We start from the raw sequence: 24,004 nt of genomic DNA, 5'->3' as shown, positions 1-24,004 counted from the left end.
TGGTGGGAGGTTTGGGGCCAGGTCTGCCCTCAGTCCGCTCTCTCGCCCAGTGTTCTGAGTCACCGGGGACAGGGGCTTGCGGGGCCCAGCCTGAGGGAAGCCGAGGGAGCCCGCGGGAATGCCTTCAAGTCCTGTGGAGGAGGATGCCGACCCTTTCAAGCGGTACTGGGACTTCGGGCCTCTAGTCGGCTCCCCTCTACCTTTTCTGTCAGGTGGGGCCACCCAGGCTCCAGGTGAGGAGCGGGCTCTATCCCAGAGGTCTTGGCACGGCTCCAGGCTACTCAGGAGATGTGGGGGGTGCCTGGTGGGAAATGATTGAGTCACAGAATTAGTGCAGGAGAAGAAACATTTATTATGTACCATGTACCAGTAGATGTGCTCAGCTCATTTTCTTCTAATAGAAAACAAACCGGTGTGCTCGTTTTGCAGAAAACTTAGGAAACTAAGACCGCGCGGGTTGAAGCGTCTTGTTTGAGAGTTGCTGGCCCAGGTGAATGTCAGTGCGCATGGCGGGAAAGGGGGAGACCTATTCTTTCAGAGCACTGGTTCTTAAACTAGTAGAAAACAAGAGCTTCTGCGGCCCTTTTAAAATTCATATTTTCGGACCCCACCCCAGATAGTCGGACTGGGGTGTTGGGTGGGACCCAGGAAGCCAAGTGCGGGTCTGGTGGTCAGAATTCCCAATGACCTCTTGTGTACCAGCTGTTGGGTAAGATTTGTTGATAATTCATTCAGCTGTTTGCCTTATTGCTGTGTTAATAAGGACCCCGTTAAATGGTTTGGAAGGCATTGCTTTTGAAACCCTTGAGAGGAATTAGTGTGTAGGCCCCTTTTTGATAACAAGCAATTGAGCTGAGGTAAAGGCAACTTGTACAGTCTTTCAAATAGAGCTCGAGGTTAACAATTTGTAAGGGTCTGAAAGCTGAGGCTGCCCAATTATCTTTCTCACCTGAGGTCTTGGTGCCTCAGGTGAGAAATTCTTCGTGGTTGTAAGAAAGGAAGAATTATGTCAATACCATTTACCTGGTTAACAGTGTTTCCCTTTAGCTTCTAAGAATCTTGCTGTTTTGGTTAGAATCAAGCTGCTGCTTGATTGAAGCAGCTTCAATTGATTGAATCAAGCTTCAATTTTCAGAAATTGAAAACCACGTATCTGATAAATGAAGTAATTTAAGTGCATGGTTCAGCCGTAGACTCAGTTGTGTGCAATTATGTCTTGGTGGCAGCTAAATTAAACAATTTCAGTGTGCTCACTGTTGATCACCTTTTGTACATACTTTGTCTTAATTCTCAAATATGATCTCTGTCACTTTTTACTATAGGATGCGTTTTACAGATTATTTTGTCCTTGTCTTTGGTTTTCTGCATTTTCATTATGATGTATGCAACTATAGATTTGTTTCTGTTCAGTTTGGTGTTTATTACACTTATTAATTTGTGGATTGGTGTCTTTCATTGTTCTGTAAAATTCTCAGCCATTTTATATTCATGTATTGCTTGTGCCCTGTTGTTTATCTTCCTTCTTTATTGACTTAACATAGACCTTTTCACTCTCTTCTTTATGCCTCTTACTCTTTTTATTTTTCTATACTATATTCTGGATAATTTATTCTTTATTAATTCTCTCATAGGTTATTTCTAACCTGTTACTAAACTCATCTGTTGCAATCTTAAATTCAGTTATTGCATGTTTTAGTTACTGAAGTTCTATTTTTTTTTCTTTTCAAATGTGCCATGCCACTGTCTTACAGTTTCTTATTCTCTGCTATTAATTTTGAGGCTTGGTTTTTTATTTCTTTAAACATGGTAAGCATAGTTGTTTTGTAATCTATATGTGTTAATTCCTTTGGGAATGTGAATTTCCTTTGGGTCTGTTTCTGTTACCCATTATTCCTGCTTTTTTTCTTACCAGTTCACCTTTACCTTCATGGTGTAGCTCTTTGGGGTACCAGATTAAGATGGAGAAAGAGGTGGTTATCAAACTCCGCACACCCTGGTTGGGCTCCCTGCTTTTGAGTTTTGCTTCACAAGGGCACCAAAACAGCAGCTTTCAAGATCAGAGAAATCCTTGGGATGAAAACCAGTTTGAATATTGGACTTAATCTGGTTTTCACCTTGTCTTGGGTTTTTGGCCAAATTCTTTACCATCTTGTTAGCTTTTCTATTTGTTTAAAAATTATTTTAAAAAATTCTTCCAGTTTTACTAATCATAGAGGTAGGGGTTTGGTCTCAATTACCTAGCCCACTATTTCTGGAAGTGAGGGCCCCCTTTGATTTTGATTTTAGAGTGTGAAATATGTCATTTCAGGCAAACTTGAGTTAAAGATTATTTTTCTTAATATATCTAAAACTTCCACCACTTTTCACTGTGCAGTGTCATAGCTGCAAAATTAAGCTTCCCCTGTGCTTTTTTTCTAGTCTTCCTTATCTAACTTCTATTCTCTTAGAGCATTTAACCTCATTCTACATTTCCTTAAATTGCTCATGTACCAACCTTATCCCTTTTATTGAATGCAAGTTCCTCACTTGCTAAAAAGTAGTGCCAGTTTACTACCTAGCACTGTGCCTTGCACATAATAGGTTCCCTGTAAAGATTTACTTCAGAAATACAGCTGAATGAGTTAGTGGGCCTTGTATGATTGGTGTAATGTAAAATCTTTTTTTTTCTTTTTTAAATTTGGCCTTAAGAGAGGAGATACATAAAGCCTGGAGGGTGGGGGTGGGAAGGAGTATGATTTAGTGTGGGTTAGGTTCCAGAGTTAGCCCAGATCGTAAAATAGTGTGTAATCATAGCTATCCTCGAAAAACTTTTAGGGAGGCACCATGTTGGATGTAGGTATACCAGTGCAGCAAAATTCCAGCATGGCCAGATTTTCCTCCAACTTTGAAACAGATGCTGTTTTTCTTCCTTTGAGTCCCAGATGAAGTAGTTGGTTTGCATTTAGGAATCACAATGTGTAAAAATATATAACTAATATTAGAATCACACATAGTGAGGGAAGTGTTTATACTCTGAGAGGCACACATGAATTGGGGAGCTGAGTATCAGCTAAGGGAACCAATATTTAAGTTCTCTCTTTTTTTCTTCCAGTGGATATAGATGAATTCAGGGTAAATGCACATATGATGAGATTTTGTTCTTGTGCTATGGAAAGATAAATGTATATTCAGGTTTTTTTTTTAACTTTTAACTTTATGTGTTTTTTAGATGCCTAGACAACCAGAAGTTTACTTCAAATTGCTCTTTATAGTAAACATTCTAAATATGAATTACATTGCTTATGGTGTACCCTCATTTTGAGATTCTTTAGTCTCCTTTGCTAGTGGAGTAGGTTAAATAAGCCTCAGGGTTAGAAGAGTGACTAAGGATTACTTTGTCTAGTAATAAGTGCTGACAAAGTGTTCTCTGTTAGTAGTTGTCATTCTCTGAAGTTTTATTTATTTATTTATTTATTTTTGGCTGCGTTGGGTCGTCATTGCTGCCTGTGGGCTTTCTCTAGTTGCTGTGAGTGGGGGCTACTCTTGGTTGCGGTGCGCGGGCTTCTCATTGCTGTGGCTTCTCTGGTTGCAGAGCACGGGCTCTAGGCACGTGGGCTTCAGTAGTTGTGGCGCATGGGCTTAGTTGCTCCGTGGCATGTGGGATCTTCCCAGATCAGGGATAGAACCCGTGTCCCCTGCCTTGGCAGGCGGATTCTTAACCACTGCGCCACCAGGGGAGTCCCTGAAGTTTTATAATACAGGGAAAGTTGGCTTGATCTGAACTGCTGTAGCTTGGTAGAAGTGTCTTCTGGCCAGAAAGCAGTCTTTATTTGGAATATTTTTGAGTTTGCCAGATAGCAAATTCCTCTTAGTTGCTGTCCTGCGTTTTGAAATCCCATGTGACTTGAACATCAGGATAAAAATGTTGGAAGAGCAGTACTTAAGTATATTTACTGACAGAAAGAAAGTAGATTGGCCTATTGTTTTTGCTCCCCAAAGGGAAGCCTTAGAACACTGTAACACAGAGATCTGATCCTCCCTGGTGTATTTTTACACGTACAGTGTATCTAATGTTAGAAATTAGGAGGGTATGGTGGCTAGTGTGTAAACACTTAGGTAGTCTGCCATCACAAAATTCAGTTCCATAGGAAACCAGATCTCATTAATTTGTATCATGGCACGAGCTAAATGGAATAATTTTCAGGTCAGCAGTGGCAATTATTTTGGGAGCAGCAGTGTAAGTTTTGTTTTTTAAAACTTGTATAGCATGGTATGTATGAGTCCATTCTGTCCCACCAACCTGGAAATTAAATACTACAGTCTCCAGTACAAATACAGTAGTGCAGTGTTTAACATTTACTTCAGCTTGAAATATAAGAACTTTGTTTCTTTGGCTGTCAAGCAAATTTGAAAACTCTTTGCATCAGTTTGAAACTTTTAAGTTGGGACAAAGTGATTTTGGCATGGTTTTGGTTTTCCATGAATTCCCTATTTGAAGAACTTAAACAATCCTTTTAAAAATAATGTAATGTTTAATTTGATCATTAAACTTGAGTCACCATGCAGAAAAGCTATGTGAGTAAAGGAAAGTTGGCAGCATTTATTCTTTCTAAAATTAAACACAGTAAGGACAAAATAAGTATTCTCAATGTAAATCCTCTTCATCCCTAAATGAATTTATATAATTAGATCCCCAGACCCCTGGGCTTTTGTTTGTTTGTGTTTTGTTTTAAATTATTCTAGCAAACAAAAGAGGAAAATAAGAGAAAATTTAGATAGGCTGTAGGAATTTGAAATAGACACTTTAATTTCTGGTTTCTCTGTCTACTTCCAGAAGAAGGTAAGTTGTGGGTACTCATCACCTTTCTAATGCAGAATAAACAGTGAATGCTGGACTCTTCAGAGAAAAATGCTTTGTGTGGGAAATATTTATTGCTTAGTGTGAGAGCATTTTTTTAGTCAGTTGAAATTAAAGGAAAGTAGCAAGAGTTTTTTTTTTTTATTATTTTTAAATTATTTTTAAATTATTTATTTATTTATTTATTTTTGGCTGCTTTGGGTCTTCATCGCTGCGCACGGGCTTTCTGTAGTTGCAGCGAGCAGGGGCTACTCTTCCTTGCGGTGCACGGGCTTCTCATTGTTGTGGCCCCTCTTGTTGAGGAGCACGGGCTCTAGGCGCATGGGCTTCAGTAGTTGTGGCACACGGGCTCAGTAGTTGTGGCTCGTGGGCTCTAGAGTGCAGGCTCAGTAGTTGTGGTGTATGGGCTTAGTTGCTCTGTGGCATGTGGGATCTTCCCAGACCAGGGCTCGAACCTGTGTCCCCTGTGTCGGCAGGTGGATTCTTAACCACTGCACCACCAGGGAAGTCCCACAAGAGTTATTTTTGAAGAAGACGTCAGCTATCTAATATAGTAACATGATGTAATCTTTGGTCTTGTGTTTCCTATTGCACAAGTTGTATAGTGTTTAAATAGAATTCCCTATGGGACAAAGACGCTTTGGTGAATATTTGTTTAATGACTACCATTTTCTATAATTTACATTGGACAGTATCTAAGAATATTCATGTGAGAGCATTCCTCCCTGCTCAAATTCTTCAAATCCTCTCCATGGTTGGTTTATTCAGTAAGTATGTCTTTATATTTAACGTATGGCAGACACTGTGCTGATAAGCACTGTGAATAAAAAGGGCTGTTGGAATAGTCATAAATGATAAAACACAATGGGTAAGTGCTATAGTAGAGTAATAAATAGCTGGAATGGGGGCCAGAGGAGAAACAGGGAGACTAATGGAATGCTCCTGCAGTAGTTTATGCAAGATGAGGCCCTGAAAATAAGAGGTTAGAAAGGAAAGGACTCTTAAAGGAGAGGATGAATTAGAAAGAGATCATTATGAGGTAGAAATAACAGAACTTGGAGACTGGTGGCATGTAAGGGAAAAAGGAAAAAGGAGTCTAGATACATGCCCAGGTTTTCAGCCTGGGAAACTTGATTGATCCATGTTTGTGCCCTTCATTACTGCCTCATACCTGTACTGTTCACTTTGGTAATTCATTACATACACTATTAATCTGGTATTAACTAGTGCAAGAGTACTAACTCTTAAAGTTTATTTTCTTTATCACCCCATAGAATTTGGCACAGTGCTGGACACAGTTCAGCATTCAGCACAATGTTGAGTTTATTTAAATTGAATTAATAATAAAACAGTAAAAGAGAGAACCACAGTAAAGGGGAAATATAGAATTACCAAATATGTATACATGTACGTTTTTCCTAATCTCTGTTGTGGTCCCTTTCCCACTTCACATATCATGGTTGTTTATATCACTGATTTATTTCTCCTGCACTCCTTGAGTGCAGACAGTATTTCTCTCACTCCCATAACCAGAGCTTAGCATAGCACTTTGAAGTAATGGCAAACCTTTCAAAGCGTTTTTAAGCAGGTGCCAAACACTGTGCTAAGTGCTTTACATGAATTCTTTTGTTATCCTCACAAAAGCTTTATGTTGTGCAGTACTATTTTAATCCCCGTTGGTGAGTGCAGTCTGTGGATTGGGAAACTAAGGCTCAGAGGAGTTAAGTGACTTGTCCAGGATCATACAACTTATAAGTGGCAGAACTGAGGTCTCTTGATCTCAGAGTCTGTTGTCTTCATCATTACCTGTATCATTACCTCTTGTAAGGAGACTGCAACAGAAGGTATTTGTTATATATTGGTTGAATTAGATTAGGTTGTAGTGAAAGGTGTCTGAAGTTAAGCTGACTTCTTGGCAATATTTATTGACAGTGAAGTTTTGAATCCTGAAAAGACCTGAATATTTCTGGAGAAGAAATATTCTGAATATTATCCAGAATACTCCAGAGTATGACCACTTGTTCATGAACATTTTCTGTACTTTAACCTCTCCTAATATAAAAATTAATTAGCCAGAGGGCCACTGGTGGCATTGAAGGCAAGAAGGGAACAACAGTAGTTGAAGTGCCAGGGAATGAGGACCTACAGAAGATGTGCAAATTGAAGAAAGAGATGGATAAAGCAGTCTATGGTTTAGTCTTGGCCCTTTTAAACTCACAGAAATTTATTATAATTAGGTGTGGTCATCTAGTTTTATTTTGGGAATGAGGGAATGTCAGGATTATATTAGCTTTAAAGAATAGAGTTTTGGGGCCTCCCTGGTGGCGCAAGTGGTTGAGAGTCCGCCTGCTGATGCAGGGGATACGGGTTCGTGCCCCGGTCTGGGAGGATCCCATATGCCGCGGAGTGGCTGGGCCCGTGAGCCATGGCCGCTGAGCCTGCGCGTCCGGAGCCTGCGCGTCCGGAGCCTGTGCTCCGCAACGGGGGAGGCCACAACAGTGAGAGGCCCGCATACCGCAAAAAAAAAAAAAAAAAAAAAAAGAATAGAGTTTTGGACTTCCCTGGTGGCGTAGTGGTTAAGAACCCGCCTGCCAATGCAGGGGACACGGGTTTGAGCCCTGGTCTGGGAAGATCCCACATGCCACGGAGCAACTAAGCCTGTGCGCCACAACTATTGAGCCTGTGCTCTGGAGCCCACAAACTACTAACTAAAAAATAAATTTATTTAAAAAATAAAATAAAGAACAGATTTTTTACAAGTGTTCATTAGTTTTTACTGTGTGAGTGTTTTCTCAGGAAATCAACCCTTTGAGAGAAGTAGAGTTTCTCTGTCAAATTCTAAATCCATTGTCTTTAAATTTCCTTTTTTTGATGTGTTTCTGCCTTGTTTTCATTTTCATTAGCCAATGGTGATCCTTGATTTTGTCCTTATTTGTGAAAGATGGGGAAATAGTACAGGCTAAACTCTTTGGGTAGAAATTGAATTCTAACGCTTTTAAAAAAAATCTCTTTATTTATTTATTTATTGGCTGCGTTGGGTTTTTGTTGCTGTGTGCAGACTTTCTCTAGTTGTGGTGAATGGGGGCTACTCTTCGTTGAGGTGCGCGGGTTTCTGATTGCGGTGGCTTCTCTTGTTGCAGAGCACGGGCTCTAGGCGTGCGGGCTTCAGTAGTTGTGGCACACGGACTTAGTTGCTCCATGGCATGTGGGATCTTCCCGGACCAGGGATCGACCCGTGTCCCCTGCCTCGGCAGGCGGATTCTTAACCACTGCGCCACCAGGGAAGTCCCGAATTCTAACACTTTTGAGAAAAAGATTGATGAAAAGGAGAGTAAGAATGTCTTGGAATCCCATAAATTTGTCTTTTCCCAAAAGTAATTGATAAATGTTGGGAAGATTCTTATTTTTCTAGAGTTTCTGTTTCAAATTCAAACCCTTGTTTACATGTATCCTAAAGGCTCTGCCCCTTGAGTTTCAGGGATCTTTGTTAAATGAAGGTAGGTTCTTCTTTTTCCAAAAACTCAACAGGCTATAAAATTAAATAAATGGTTTTACTTCCTTAATTTTACATTATAAGAATAATCTTAAGAGTCTCTGAATTCTTATTTAGATTGAAGCATGTAAGATTCTAGGTTTTTATTTTGGCCTTTTAGAAGAGTTCTTTCAGTATTAATATTTTCATTTTTTAAGTGTAATGAGAGTGAAGAGATGCATTTGTTGGCATACCAGTTGCATTACCATATCCTAAAATTTATTTCCCAGGTTTAAATCATGTGCAATTTGTTAAGTTCACTGCTTTGAGACACTTTTATTCTCTATTTTATAAGATTAAAGGAACTAGAAATGTTTGACCTAGAAAAGCGACAAATTAGGAGGAAAATGGGAGTTGTCTTCAAACAACTGCAGCATTGTCATGTTGAAAAAGGGATTTGGCTCCTTTTGTGTAGTCCCCAGGGATTGAACCTGTGTGTGGAATTTATAGGGAGACAGATTTCAGTTCAGTTTAAGGAAGAACTATCCTACCAGTCAGATCTGCTCAGAGAGAGAGTCAGCTGCCTGGAAGGGAGTACAGTTTTAAAGTATGGCTTGGATGAAAATCTCCTGGGTATGGATGGTGGGTTCTGCTGCCAGATGGAGAATTGTTTGAGGTGGGCTCTAAGGACCCGTTGCACTCTGAATTATTTACCAGGAAATAAGTGTGAGAGGACAGCCAATTTAGGGTGAGAAAGGAGAGCTACAGCTAAGAAAGGGGACATTGAGGGCCCAATATGTCTCTCCCATCCATTAGAGTTCTACATAGTTGATGTTTTCTCTGCCAGAGAGATTTAAGAAAATGTTGGCTCTTGTTCCATAAGAGGTCATTATGCAGAACTTGAGGAATTTTTGGCATGGTCACAGAGACAGAACAATTCTGTCTCTGTAGTAGGCCTCTGGCTGGAGACATCAAGTAATGCTAAATCAGAAGTGTCCAGGTTGTGGGCTTTAGGTGGGAGCAACAGCTTCTGTCAATTGATTTGGTTTTCTTTCTAGTAAATTTAAAAATTTTCTCATTGTTGTTTCGTTGAACTAAATTTCAACAGTAGGATTTAGGCGGAGACTATTCTTTTGTTCTGCATGTTTGGATTTATTTTCTCAGTTTCCATTTTCGTCTTTACTAGAGAAAAATGTTTCATGAACATTCTCAGCACTGGAATTTGATATAGGAAGAAAGCTGAAATTGACATGTCCTTCTTCTCAAGGAGGATCCCTGGTTTCTGGGAAGGGGTATGGTGAAGTGGGTAAGAATATGAATTTTTGCTCTCAGGCCTGGCTTTGATTCTCAGCTCCACCATTCACCACCTTTATCACCTTAGACAAATGACCTAACTTCTCTGGGCCTAAAGTGCATAAAGTGGTTGAGGTGATTGTGGGAATGAGAAAAAAGAAGGATGGAGGATAGAATCTTAACTGGGGCAGATTTGGAGTTTACAGGGAGGAAGGTCAGGAAGAGATGAAAGAGGAGTCATTTTAGTAGAGTACAGAGGACATGGAACCTGAAGTGGGGAGATCTGGGTTCTTCTAGTCTTACTTTCTCCACTCGTGGTCTGTGTGCCTCTAGGCATATCACTTCCCTGCCGAATGGACTAGACTCATCTCTAAGCCTCGTTGAATATCCGAGTTTCTTCTTTCGGAATCTACTTGGAAATAAAAACAGGTGAATCAAGGTGGTGTAATATCCATGAAACAGGAATTTCAAGAAGGAACAATGTCAGCGCGCCCAGGAGGCCAATTTGTGTATATTAGAGGGACAGAGAAAAATCTGGAATGTAAAATTTACTGTGGCATATCATGAGAATTATTCCAGGTCCTCTCGCTGAGTTTGTAGATAACATAGATGTTGATAAAACTACTTGATACATTAGGAAAATGTAATCATGTGCTTTCATCAATGGTCTGTAAATTAAACTGCTTGAGGATTTCTCAATTCAAGGTTGAAAGGAATTTTGAGGAAGTCTGTTGCTGGGGGAGACAGAGCTCAATCTTCTTGTTTCTCTTTAGAATTTTAATTGCAGTTCTCACTTGAAATGTTTTTTTTTTTTTTTTTTTTTTTTTTGTAGACTGATTGTTCCATTATGGATGGAGGGGATGATGGTAACCTTGTTATCAAAAAGAGGTTTGTGTCTGAGGCAGAATTAGATGAACGGCGCAAAAGGAGGCAAGAAGAATGGGAGAAAGTTCGAAAACCTGAAGATCCAGAAGGTATAGAGGCTTGTAGACCTTTAATCCTTACAACCCTGCAAAGTGGGTATTAATGTCTTCGCTTTAGAGTAGAGAAACTGAGGCTCAAGGGACCTGTGTAAGGCCTCCATAGCTGGGAGCAGAACCAGGGTCCTCACATCTTTGCCTTTTCCACTCTGCCACACTGTCTTCCAGGAGATTCCGCTAGTCTATTCCATCTATTCAGGTGGATCCAGGATCTGAACAGCTGAGACTGCTGCTACCATGCAGGGTTTGGGTGGATCCCTCATCCAGTTAACTGTCTCAGGCCATGGGCCTATTAACATTGATAGTTGGCTTTGAGAACTGCTGGCCCCTCTCTGAGGTCCAAAGGGAAGCTGTGGACTTTGTACTATTTTTGTGTTATCTTTGCCCTCAGATCATGCAGAGACTTGACTTTATCTTTAAAATCCTTTGTGATTCCAAAATAATATGAAAGGATTCTAAAGTATGTTTTTTTCCCCCTCCCTTTGTTTCAGAATGCCCAGAGGAGGTTTATGACCCTCGGTCTCTATATGAAAGGCTACAGGAACAGAAAGATAGGAAGCAGCAGGAGTATGAAGAACAGTTCAAATTCAGTAAGCTTCAGAAAACACAGTGTCCAAGGGACTCTGCAGGGCCTTTTTGGTGCGCTTTTGCCCTGTGCAACACTTTTATTAACCAGCCATGAAATTGTCTTGATTATCTTTAGATAAAATTGTCTTTAGATGCTCATTTGGTGGAAAAGAGACAACTTTCTACCATCTAGACCACAATGAACATTTTTGTTTAGAACTCAAGATACCCATTTTAATTTTATGCTAATATCTAGTAATGGGAGAGATGCCTTGATTTTATGTCATGTTATCCAAAAGCTTTGGTGTTTACAAATTCTTTCTTCTAATCCCCTGAAGTATCTGCTATTTATTAAAAAATAGGACAAGGAAAATTCTTATTTGACTATATTTTTCCTTTAGCCTGTTAAGTGTTCCTTGTTTAATTATTTCCTCAGAAAACATGGTAAGAGGCTTAGATGAAGATGAGACCAACTTCCTTGATGAGGTTTCTCGGCAGCAGGAACTAATAGAAAAGCAGCGAAGAGAAGAAGAACTGAAAGAACTGAAGGAATACAGAATATCCTTTGTACTTTGTGAGGAATGTATAAGGTGTCAGTTTCTCATCAACATCTATGCATTTTAGTTTCTTCATAAGTAGGATGAGGGTCTTCTGCCTGGTGATCTCTAGTTCCCTTTCAACACTGATGTTCCTAGGACTCTGAATAACTGGTAGTGATATGTAGAGTTATGTTGCGCGCAGGAATCTGTTGCAATCAAAAGTCCAGATCCTTTAGGATTAACTAAAGGCCTAAATCCTGATAGTCAGAACCAGGGTATTCTTGCCTTGTGGGATTAGACTCTGAAACAGGTGGGCGATGCAGTGAACCTCATCCAGGGGAGAAACTGGCTTCTACATTTTAAAAGGAAATGTTTAGCAGCCCTCCTGTGTCCTTTGTAAGACCTTCCCTACAGACACAGCCTGGTTTGTCCCCATAGGTGGGTAGAGAAAGCATCCAAGAGAACTTTGCTTTGGTTCACTATTGCCTTTTTGGCATCCACTTGAATGTCTTAATAGACATCCTAGATGTAACTTGGCTGAATCAAAATTCTCAATTCCGTGCCTCATTACCCCGACCCTCATCACACCACCTCCCTCCCCACCCCACTCCCAATCTCTTCTTTTTCTGGTCTTCCCAATCTCAGTAATGGTACTCCTATACCCCCAGGTGCCTGGGCCAAAAACTACCTCCAAAATGTACTCCAAATCTTGCATTTCTTGCTTTCTCTGCTGCCACTGCAGTCGTCGTAGACCTTCTCTGGACTACTGTGACCATCTAATTGTCTCTGCTTCTGCTCTCCTCCCCCACAATCCATTCTCTAGACAATAGTCTGGGGAACTTTTGAAAACATACGTGGGATCATATCACTTTCCTGTTTGAAACATTAGTGGCTTCCTGTTGCATTTAGTCTTAAGTCTGCATTCTTTACCAGGTCCTACAAGGCTCTGCATGATTTTGGCCAACCCACCACCCTGCTGTATCTTGAACTACTCTTCCTCCTGTTTACTATACTCCAGCCTACTGGCCTTCTTTATGTTCCTCTCATACTGAGCTCTGTGAGGCATTTGCTATTTCCTCAGCCTGGAATGCTCTGCCCTCACAGTTTACAAGGCTGGCATTTCATGACACTTGGGTCTCAGCTCCGTTACTCATAGAGCACCCCATCTAAAATTGTACCCACACCCATCACTGACTATAATGTCATTTATTATTTTTTATTTTTTTAACTTTTTTTTTTTTTGCAGTACGCGGGCCTCTCACTGTTGTGGCCTCTCCCGTTGCGGAGCACAGGCTCCTGATGCTCAGGCTCAGCGGCCATGGCTCACGGGCCTAGCCGCTCCGCTGCATGTGGGATCTTTCCGGACCGGGGCACAAACCCGTGTCCCCTGCATCGGCAGGCGGACTCTCAACCACTGCACCACCAGGGAAGCCCTATAATGTCATTTTTTTAATGGTCTCTGTCACTACCTGAAAATCTTAATTTATATGCTTACTGGTTTGTGTGCTTCATTATTGCTGGAATATAAAGTAAGCTCCATAAGAACAAGGACTTGATCACCACTGGTTTCTCCTGTGCTTGGCATATAGTAAGTTCTCAGTATATATGTGAATATATTAATGAATGACTCATAGGAGAGGTTAAAAGGGCCACCTTAGCTTTTTCCTTCTGTGAGAAAGCTAATTTGAGTATTTCATGCTTGTATGTTGAATAACCTCACTAGTGTGACTGAGCAGGCTTTACCTCCAAGATTGATGATATGACTGTGTGTATGTGCTAGTTGGTATTCTTTGCAGAGAGTGTGCAGTAGGTTCCATTAAAAAGTTATGTAGGAAAAAATGTGGACAGATTCCCAGGGATCTGGTTTAAGACAAGGTGACTGACGGTGATCGAGATAAGGCGGCAGCACGGTGCCGCAAAGCCTGCTCTGAACTGGTAGCGAAAGACCTGGCTTCAAGTCCCAGTTCTTCTTGTGGAATTCTGGTATAACACTAAGATAGGAGTTGATGGAAAGTCACACCTCCATCCCAACTGTAGGATTGAGCTTGATTTTTCTGAAGCTTCCCTCCCGAACTCCGTTCCGTGGTGACCCCAGGATGATATTATGCATTGATATATCTGAGATGGGCTGATACATGTATTGCATTGTTTCAGGCACCTGGCTTTTTCCTCTAGAGAAAAATATATTACACTCTCATTTGAATTATGTCTTGTTTCATGTGCTTAATTTGGTAGGCAAGCAAATAAGACAGAGTGTCTCCCGAAGCAGCATTTTGGAGAGTATTGTTGGTGTGGTATGAGTGTGAGAGGCCTTTCGGTTTTCAATTCAAAGGGAAGAATGAACAGGGCAGCCATGAGGCCAAAGATACTTTTCTGTCCTGGTAACATTACAGCACAATATTGAAGAGGCTTCAGGGGTATTAGCTTTTTAAAAATATATATACACATTTATTTTGTTTATTTTTATCTTTGGCTGTGTTGGGTCTTCGTTGCTGTGCGCGGGCTTTCTCTTGTTGCAGAGAGTGGGGGCTTCTCATTGCGGTGGCTTCTCTTGTTGCGGAGCACAGGCTCTAGGTGCGCAGGCTCAGTAGTTGTGGCGCACGGGCTTAGTTGCTTCGCGGCATGTGGGATCTTCCTGGACCAGGGCTCGAACCCATGTCCCCTGCATTGGCAGGTGGATTCTTAACCACTGAACCACCAGGGAAGCCCAGGGTATTAGTTTTTATTGGAAACTTGGAACGTTCTGACTGTCTAGAAAAACTGAAGCAAAGCAAGCCTTCCAACCCACTGATGTGCTAATCCCAAGCATGCATGTAGCCAGAGTCATGTTGAAATAGGAATTGAAGGATTAGACATTTGTTTATTGAAGCTCTACATCAGGAGCTGGTTCTTGGCTTTGCTTGGTTGCTATAAAATGATACATTTTGTAATGTGATACTTGTGAATACAAATAAGCTATGGTTTGTGCCAGTGTAAACAACAGAACTCTTGTTTCTTTCAGGTTAGAGCAGTATTTATTAATATTATGTGTGTTTTAAAACAATGTGATTTTTAAAAAAATGCTCATCTAATGCATTCCATGAGGTTTTTGAGATGTGTTTGTGTATTTAAAGCATTTTAGGGAGAGAGGGACTTAGGGGAAAAAAGGGCTTATGCTTTGGATATGGATCGAAAATATAGGGCTTCCCTGGTGGCGCAGTGGTTGAGAGTCCGCCTGCCGATGCAGGGGACGCGGGTTCGTGCCCCGGTCAGGGAAGATCCCACATGCCGCGGAGCGGCTCGGCCCGTGAGCCATGGCCGCTGGGCCTGCGCATCTGGAGCCTGTGCTCCGCAACGGGAGAGGCCACAACAGTGAGAGGCCCGCGTACCGCAAAAAAAAATATATATATATATAACTACCACTTCCCTTCCTGCCCACCAAAAAAGAAGAGGTTGAGGGCTTTTCTTCACTTCAAAAGAATAGAAAGTTAAGTGTTGGTTTTTGTCTTTGTCTTGGTATTATAAATGTGTGGTTTTGTTATATTTTTTCCATTTTTGTTTTATTTTTCAATATTTAATATTAAGAATTTTCTTTGAGAGTTTCTTTCCTTTAGTGATGGAGTTGTAGGTAAAAATCACAGCATGCTCATTGGTTTTGGTATTCTGTACTAGAAGGATGAAATTTCTGTTTCCTTCATTTTTATTCTAAAAAAATGAACATTTAGTATTAACATATTATCAGTTTCCATGATGACCTTAAAAACATTAAATTGATGAAACTCAGAATAGTACTGAGCATTATGCATAATCTGTATTGAATATTACAAATGTTTAAGATAACTGGTGCCCATAAGAACCGAGTTAGTGTCTGAAGAGTGATCAGAATTAGAATTTCCTAATTTCTGGTACCCAATTTCTCCATTATTCAAAGATACAGGAATAGCTTAGACCATATACTCCTACCCCCACCCTTTTGGGCTGATAATACATACTTCTTAGATATCTTGGGCACTAGATGTCACTATTGTTCCAGCAAGGCATTACTGCATCTTAAGTAAGATGTTCCAATACATGTTTCAGTACTTATCTGTTGATTGATATGTTGTGGGAGAGCATGAAAGGGAAGGAGGGGAGGGGGTTGGTTGAGAGAACAAAAGAAACTGGCAAAGCTTGAGGGCCAGAGATTGACATCAAGCATGAAAAAAGTATATTACAAGTGAACTGGTTGTTTTATGCTTTTAAAACAACTTTTCAGTCCTGTGTTGTGTTGCATATGCACAGGGGTTTCTCATTTAATCATCTTGAGAGTGTTTAAAACAGGTTCCTGGGCCTCTGGAGGTCCTTATTCAGTAGGTTTGGGACAGGGGAGGGACTCTGTCTTTTAATGAGCCTTAAGGTGATTCTGATGTTGTCTTGCACCAGCAGAGTAGGAGTTAGTCTTCATGATGTCTAAAATTGAATGCCACTGGTAGTCATAGGACACTGCAAAATTTGATTTTACCCTTGGGGGAAAAAGCAAATATTTTTATGTTTTCAGGGAAGCTACATTTTTTCTGTTGCATTCTTCAAGGTCTTTGTTTTCTCCAGCAAGCATGATATTGGCCATGTCTTTGGTAATAGCAGGTTTTCTGGCCGTACTCAGATTTTCATTGAGAATCAAAGGGAAAAAGTTTGCTTCTCTGTATTATTTTGGGCTTGATTTGCTGTTTTCCTCCTAGTCACCTTTATTTATTTTTAAAAATAATTATTTTTTTGGCTGTGCCGGGTCTTAGTTGCGGCTTGCAGGATCTAGTTCCCTGACCAGCGATCAAACCCGGGCCCCCTGCATTGGGAGTGCAGAGTCTTAACCACTGGACCACCAGGGAAGTCCCTTCATTTCTTTTTTTTTTTTTTTGCGGTACGCGGGTGTCTCACTGTTGTGGCCTCTCCTGTTGGAGCACAGGCTCCGGACGCGCAGGCTCAGCGACCGTGGCTCACGGTCCCAGCCGCTCGGCGGCATGTGGGATCCTCCCAGACCAGGGCACGAACCTGTGTCCCCTGCATCGGCAGGCGGACTCTCAACCACTGCGCCACCAGGGAAGCCCCCCTTCATTTCTTTTTAAATCAGCTGGATTTGACTGGCAGAATAAGGAGGGGAGGGCATTTTTAAAATAAGTAGGTTGAACATTCCATGGCAGAGCTGAAGTGCTCACGGGTTATATCTGCCTTCCATCTCTTGATTTATCATTGTCCTGTTGTAGCTCTTCTTTTTGCTTAGTTTGACCCTTAACCTGTAACTCACAGTAATCTCAACAAGGTTGGAATTTCTCAAGAAAACAAGAAGGAAGTGGAGAAGAAAGTGGCTGTGAAACCCACAGAAACCAAGACCAAGTTCTCCCAGGCAAAGCTGTTGGCAGGAGCTGTGAAGCATAAGAGGTCAGCCCGAATTCACACAACTTTAATCTCCTTCTGACTGTGTGCTTTGAAATGCCAGATTAATGGTAGCCAGAGCAAAAGGTTACCTAAGCATAGGTCTTGGTGAAGTTTCTTTGGTGGTCTTACCTCTCTCTCCCCTACCAGATTTGGTGTCTTCTATATCCTTTGACCCTTGTCTCTCTGTTCATTCAACATAATAGCTACTCTTCATTGGATGCCTGCCATGTGCCAGGCATTGTGTTAAGTACTTTCCATGCATGATTTCTTTCATTCCTCTCAACAAGTCTGTGAAGTACAAGTTGTTATCAGATGAAGAGACTGAGAATCTCAGAGGTTGAGAACCTTTGTCCAGGGTCACAAAGTAGCAGGAGAGGTGGAGTTCAGTACTTGAGCATCTGTTTCTAGGCAAACAAGGTAGCAAGTTCTATGGAAGGATTTATATAGGGTGTAATGAGATCATGGAGGAGGAATAACTGCCTGGAGGTGGATATATGTGCTCATGTTGGGGAAGTTAAGGCCTTAGAAAGAAGAGATTGATTAGGTAAGACAGCTAGGGCTTTGACAGGCAGACGGGGAAGCAGAATATCCCAGGAAGGGAGAAGAGCTGGGGCAAGGGCACTAGGATCTGTAAGAACATGGCAGCTGTGACAGGGTTACACACCTGGCCGGGGCTCTGCTTGTTTGGTGTGGGTGGCAGCACTGCCTTGTTTGCTCCTCTCTTTTCAAGTCTTGAAATGGCACCAAAGTGATTAAATCTGGTCATTTCAATTTGACCAACCCTACCACAGGCAAAAGGATGTTAAGCTTAAGTGCAGACTATTAGGAAAATCAATATGGTATATTGGCGACCAGCCACATGTTTTGAAGAAAGTGTGTTGATGCAGTTTTGTGGTTTGGCACACCTTCTGTCTGCTGATGTTCCCAGGAACATTGCTAGGAACGTTGCTTACATGTAAAAATGTTGTCATGATATAGCAGCCAAGGGGAGGACTATCAGTAGCCTGAAAAGGGCCAGTTACCCCAGCCATGAATTATTCCTTTCAAGTTTTCATATAAGCTTTCTTGCTGGCCTAGTGTCTTTGAGGATTTGGATGTGGGTCAGTTGTACTGGGCTATACCAAGAAAGGGCTCTCTAGGTGGTCAGTTAGTTACCTCTCACTGCAAGGCAGTGTCTTGCTTCTAGCAGAATGTGTTGTAAGTAGCTCTCTTAGTCCTTAGATCAACTTCTATTAGATCATTTATTGTTGTTTTGTGTAGCAAGGTGATAAATTAATCTCCTGGGGCAGGAGTTCCTAATCTACCCAGCCTTGGGATTATTAGAGTCACCTGGGAGTTTGTTAATACTGTAGATTGCCTCACACGAATTCTGTGTGGCTCAGTAAGTTTGGAATGAGGTCTGGAAGTCTAATTTTTAAAGTTCCATGGATAATTCCGATGCTTGGTGAAAGTCTGATGCCTGATGTATGTTATGAAACATAGTAATAAAACAAGCCCCCCTGAACCCATCACCCAACTTAAGACCTAGAGCATATCAACAATATGAGTCTGCCTCTGTGCTCCTCCCCATTCTGTCTCTGTGCCTTGCCATCCTCATGCCAGTTTCCTATATCTAGTTTACCATTCTTCTGCCTTTCTATTTTTTTTTTTTTTTAGAAGATGTTGGGGATAGGAGTTTATTAATTTATTTATTTACTTTTGCTGTGTTGGGTCTTCGTTTCTGTGCGAGGGCTTTCTCTAGTTGTGGCAAGCGGGGGCCACACTTCATTGCGGTGCGTGGGCCTCTCACTATCGCGGCCTCTCTTGTTGCGGAGCACAGGCTCCAGATGCGCAGGCTCAGTAGTTGTGGCTCACGGGCCTAGTTGCTCCACGGCATGTGGGATCTTCCCAGACCAGGGCCCGAACCCATGTCCCCTGCATTAGCAGGCAGATTCTCAACCACTGCGCCACCAGGGAAGCCCGCCTTTCTTTAGTCTTAGTAGTTTTGGGGTTTTCTTTGTTTTTGTTTTTTGCTACCTATATAGGTACCCATAAACAATATAATAGCTTGCTTGTTTTGAACTTTATAAAAAATGATTTCGTTATATACACACCACCTTCTGTGAATTTGGTTTTTCAATCAAATTGTTTCTCTGATTGAAACAGTTTTGTGTGTGTGTATGTATGTGTATGTCCAGCTATAATTCATTCATTTTCACTGCTGTATAATAGTGCATTATTTGAGATACCAGAATTTGTTCATTCTCCTGTGAATGAATGTTTGAATTATGACAGATGGTGCTGACAGGTCAAGGACATGCTTTGTTACATATGTACCTCTGTTTCTCTAGAGCTGTGTGTCCAATATGTTAGTCCCTGGGCACCTGTGGCTATCTAAATTAATGCAAACTAAATGAAATTTAAAATCCAGTTCCCTAGCCACACTAGTCACATTTTATTTATTTATTTATTTATATTATTTTTGGCTGTGTTGGGTCTTTGTTTCTGTTCGAGGGCTTTCTCCAGTTGCGGCGAGTGGGGGCCACTCTTCATCGCGGTGCGCGGGTCTCTCACTGTTGCAGCCTCTCTTGTTGCGGGGCACAGCTCCAGACGCGCAGGCTCAGTAGTTGTGGCTCACGGGTCTAGTTGCTCCGCAGCATGTGGGGTCTTGCCAGACCAGGGCTCGAACCCGTGTCCCTTGCATTGGCAGGCAGACTCTCAACCACTGCGCCACCAGGGAAGCCCCACACTAGTCACATTTTAAGTATTAAATAGCTACATGTTGCTTGTGGCTGCCCTACTGGACAGCACAAATACAACAATAAAGTGATTTATAAAATAGTATCTCCTTATGGTCTTAATTTGCTTTCCCCTGTTAACAAATGTAGTTGACGTATCATATGTTGATTTGCCATTCATGTGTCCTGTTGTGTGGAAGGTCTGTTCATTTATATTGCCATTTTTCTACCGGGTTATTTGTATTCTTCTTATTGATTCATAGGTTTTGTTTGTTTTTAAACATAGTCCTGATATTTTTTTCCTCCAGTTTATAGCTTATCGTTTTACTTTAAAGTGGTCAAATATATTTAATTTTAAGGTGGTCAGTTTTTAAAAATTGAGATATAATTGACATGTAACACATTAATTTCAAGTGTACAACATAATGATTTGATAATAATATGAGATATATATACATATATATATAGTGAAATGATCCCCATAGTAAGTCTAGTTGACATCCATCACCACACATAGTTACACATTTTTTTTCTTGTCATGAGAACTTCTAAGATCTGTTCTCTTAGCAACTTTCAAATATACAATATAACATCATTAACTATAGTCACCATGATGTACATTACATCCTCCGTACTTATTTATTTTATAACTGGAAGTTTGTACCTTTTGAAGGTGGTCCATTTTAAGGTGGTCAAATCCATTAATATTTTCTTTTTATGGTTAGAGCCTTTTATATTTTGTTCAAGAAATTCTTTCTACCCTGAGGTCATAATATAGTTTTTCTTGTAAAAGTTTTAGAATTTTTGTCTTTCACATATTAGTCTTTAATCTATCTGGAATTGATTTTTGTGAAGGGTATGAGGTAGGGATCACATTGCAATTTTTTCTTCAAATGAAAAGCCAATTTTCTAGCAATTTACTAAATACTTCTGCCTTTCCTCAGTGATCTTCAGTGTCACCTCTGTCTTATAACAAGTTTCCATACCTATACGGGTTTGTCTGTGGATTCTTTTTTCTGTTCCTAGGATCTGTTGGACCAGTATCACTCTGTGTAATTACTGTAGCTTTGTACAGATACTGATATCTGGTAGAAGAAGTCCCCTTACATTCTTCTCAGGGATGTCTTGTCTATTCTTGGCCACTTCATTCTTCCATATAAATTTTAGTTTTAGTTTAAATTCTTTAATAATCCCTATTGGGATTTTTATTGGAATGTTATTAAATTGCTTGATAAATTTATGGAGAGAACAGATCTTTATGGATTTGAGTCTTTATCTATGGCATATATCTACATTTATTTGTTTCCTTTAATTAAAGTCATCCAATAAAGTTATAGTTTTGTTGTTTTTTTTCCCCAAAAAAAGTTGTACACGTCTTTTGTTAGATTTATTCCTAGATTTTTTTTTTTTTTTTTTTTTTTTTTTTGCGATACGCGGGCCTCTCACTGTTGTGGCCTCTCCCGTTGTGGAGCACAGCCTCTGGACATGCGGGCTCAGCGGCCATGGTTCACGGGCCTAGCTGCTCCACGGCATGTGGGATCTTCCCGGACCGGGGCACGAACCCGTGTCCCCTGCATCGGCAGGCAGACTCTCAACCACTGCACCACCAGGGAAGCCCATATTCCTAGGTATTTTATATTTTTTTGGTTGCTGGTGTATAAAAGTGCAATTGATTTTGGGATATTTACATCCAGCCTTGCAATTCTTATTAACTTTAATAATAACTCTTATTAACTTTAATAATTTATCAGTGGATTCTTTGAAATTTCTATGTAGAGAGTCACCATTTGTGAATAATGACAGTTTTATTCTCTTCCTTAATACCTTTTAGTTCCTTTTTCTTATCTTATTGTGCTGGCTGGGACCACCAGTAAAATGTTAGAAAGAAACAATTACTGCACACATCCTTGTTTTATTTCTAATTTTAAACAGAATGTTTAACTTTTTCACCACTAAGAAGAATATTTATTGTTTTTGTTTTTTCAGATATCCTTTAAGGTTAAGGAAGTTTTGTTCCTAGTTTCAAATAAGAGGTTTTTTGGTAGCCATGAGTTGTTAAATTTTGTCAATTTTTTTGTGCTTTTGAATTGATAAAATAAATTTTTCTTTTTTACTGTTACAGTGAAAAAATAAAGATTTTTCTAATGTTGCATTCCTGGTGATAAACCCAACTTGTAGTGATGTATTTTCTTTTCTTTTTTTTTTTAAACTCTGCTGGATTTGGTTTGCTAATGTTTTGTATAGGTTGTTGCATCTGGAATCATGATGGAGACTGGCCTGTATTTTTTTTTCCCCCACTTTATCTGATTTTGATGTGTAGATTAAACCTAGCTTCACAGAATGATTTAGGGAGTGTTCTTTCTTTTTCTGTTTTCTGGAGGAGTTTCTATAGGATAGTAGTGTTCATTTGTGGCAGTTTGGTAGAACTCTATAAAATCACTTTGGTCCCTGTTCTCTCTCTTTTTTTTTTTTAAGATGTTGGGGGTAGGAGTTTATTAATTAATTAATTTATTTTTGTTGTGTTGGGTCTTTGTTTCTGTGCAAGGGCTTTCTCTAGTTGTGGCAAGCGGGGGCCACTCTTCATCGCGGTGCGTGGGCCTCTCACTATCGCGGCCTCTCTTGTTGCAGAGCACAGGCTCCAGATGCGCAGGCTCAGTAGTTGTGGCTCATGGGCCTAGTTGCTCCACGGCATGTGGGATCCTCTCAGCCCAGGGCTCGAACCTGTGTCCCCTGCATTAGCAGGCAGATTCTCAACCACTGCGCCACCAGGGAAGCCCCGGTCCCTGTTCTTTTAACTTGTGATTATAGGACTATCTATGTTTTTCCATGTCTTTTTTTTTTTTTTTTTTTGCGGTACGCGGGCCTCTCACTGCTGTGGCCTCTACCGTTGCGGAGAACAGGCTCTGGACGCGCAGGCTCAGCAGCCATGGCTCACGGGCCCAGCTGCTCCGCGGCACGTGGGATCCTCCCAGACCAGGGCACGAACCTGTGTCTCCTGCATTGGCAGGCAGACTCTCAACCACTGCGCCACCAGGGAAGCCCTTCCATGTCTTTTTGAGTCAGTTTTATTTAGTTATATTTTCTGGGAATTTGCTCATTTTGTCTTTTTTCAAGTGTGTTAGCTAAATTGTCAGTATTCCTTCTTTTTCTGATTGCTGTTCTGTCTGTAATTGTCCTTTTTTCATCCCAAATATTGATGAATTATACTTTTATTCTTATTTTCACTATTTTCATGAGAGGGTAGTCTCAGTTTTATTAGTCTTTTCAAAGATCTTTTGGGTTTACTTCTTTTTTTTCTATTTTATTAATTTTTGCTCTTTAATATCTTCTACCTTCTTTGGAATATTCTTTACTTTCTTCAAACTTATACTTTTATTATTTCTGTTATAAACAACTGTCAGATACCAAGCTAATTAATTTTCAGCTCATTTCAGTTATAAGCATCTAAAGCTATAATTTTTCCTCAGCTTTCATTGTATACAATTTTGTATTTCCAACTAAGTACTTTTAAATATCCGTTATGATTTCTTTGTTGACTCATGAATTAGAAATATTTTTTTAAATTTCCAAACATATTGAAGTAACTTAACCATATTTCACTGGTTCTAAGATGAACCTGTTTCTCCCTCACTTTTTTTTCCCTTTTTTTTTTTTTTTTTTTTTGCGGTACGCGGGCCCCTCACTGTTGTGGCCTCTCCCGTCGCAGAGCACAGGCTCTGGACGCGCAGGCTCAGCGGCCATGGCTCACGGGCCCAGCCACTCCGCGGCATGTGGGATCTTCCTGGACCGGGGCACGAACCCGTGTCCCCTGCATCGGCAGGCGGACTCTCAACCACTGCACCACCAGGGAAGCCTCTCCCTCACATTTTAATACCTTATAGTCAGTGGTGTCTTAGAGTCTATGAAACATGATCTTTATCTTTTGTTATCAGTTTCTCCCTTAATTGCATTATGGTTTATATGTGCTGATTCTTTTGAAATTGCTTTAGACTAGCTTTGTGACCTATTCCTGAGATTAATTTTTGTGAATGTTCCAAGTTGAGGAGAATCTGTGTTTTGTAATTGTTTGTTCTGGGTTCTATGTAGGTACAACAAAACAAACTAATTGATTGTATTGTTCAGATCGTCTGTTTCTTTACATATTTGTCTGCTTGTTCTATCAGTACTTGAGGGGAGTTTTTGAAATCTCCCAGTATAGTAATGATTTC

The 24,004-nt window shown here is 40.6% G+C and overlaps 1 protein-coding gene across 1 annotated transcript in view; it reads left to right on the top strand.

Annotated features, from left to right (window-relative positions):
- Window positions 1–24,004, top strand: part of PSME3IP1 (proteasome activator subunit 3 interacting protein 1) — a 46,081-nt gene that overhangs the window by 304 nt on the left and 21,773 nt on the right. The window contains exons 2-5 of the mRNA XM_060084561.1: window positions 10,435–10,576; window positions 11,074–11,172; window positions 11,586–11,707; window positions 16,949–17,082. Of these exons, the coding sequence (XP_059940544.1) occupies window positions 10,450–10,576; window positions 11,074–11,172; window positions 11,586–11,707; window positions 16,949–17,082 (482 nt within the window). The 5' untranslated portion in view covers window positions 10,435–10,449. The remainder of the gene's footprint in view (window positions 1–10,434; window positions 10,577–11,073; window positions 11,173–11,585; window positions 11,708–16,948; window positions 17,083–24,004) is intronic.

Source organism: Mesoplodon densirostris, chromosome 19, assembly GCF_025265405.1.
Source record: "Mesoplodon densirostris isolate mMesDen1 chromosome 19, mMesDen1 primary haplotype, whole genome shotgun sequence".
Lineage (NCBI taxonomy): Eukaryota > Metazoa > Chordata > Mammalia > Artiodactyla > Ziphiidae > Mesoplodon > Mesoplodon densirostris.
The sequence above is the reverse complement of the archived record's forward strand: the minus strand, read 5'-3'. Positions and strand labels throughout refer to the sequence as shown.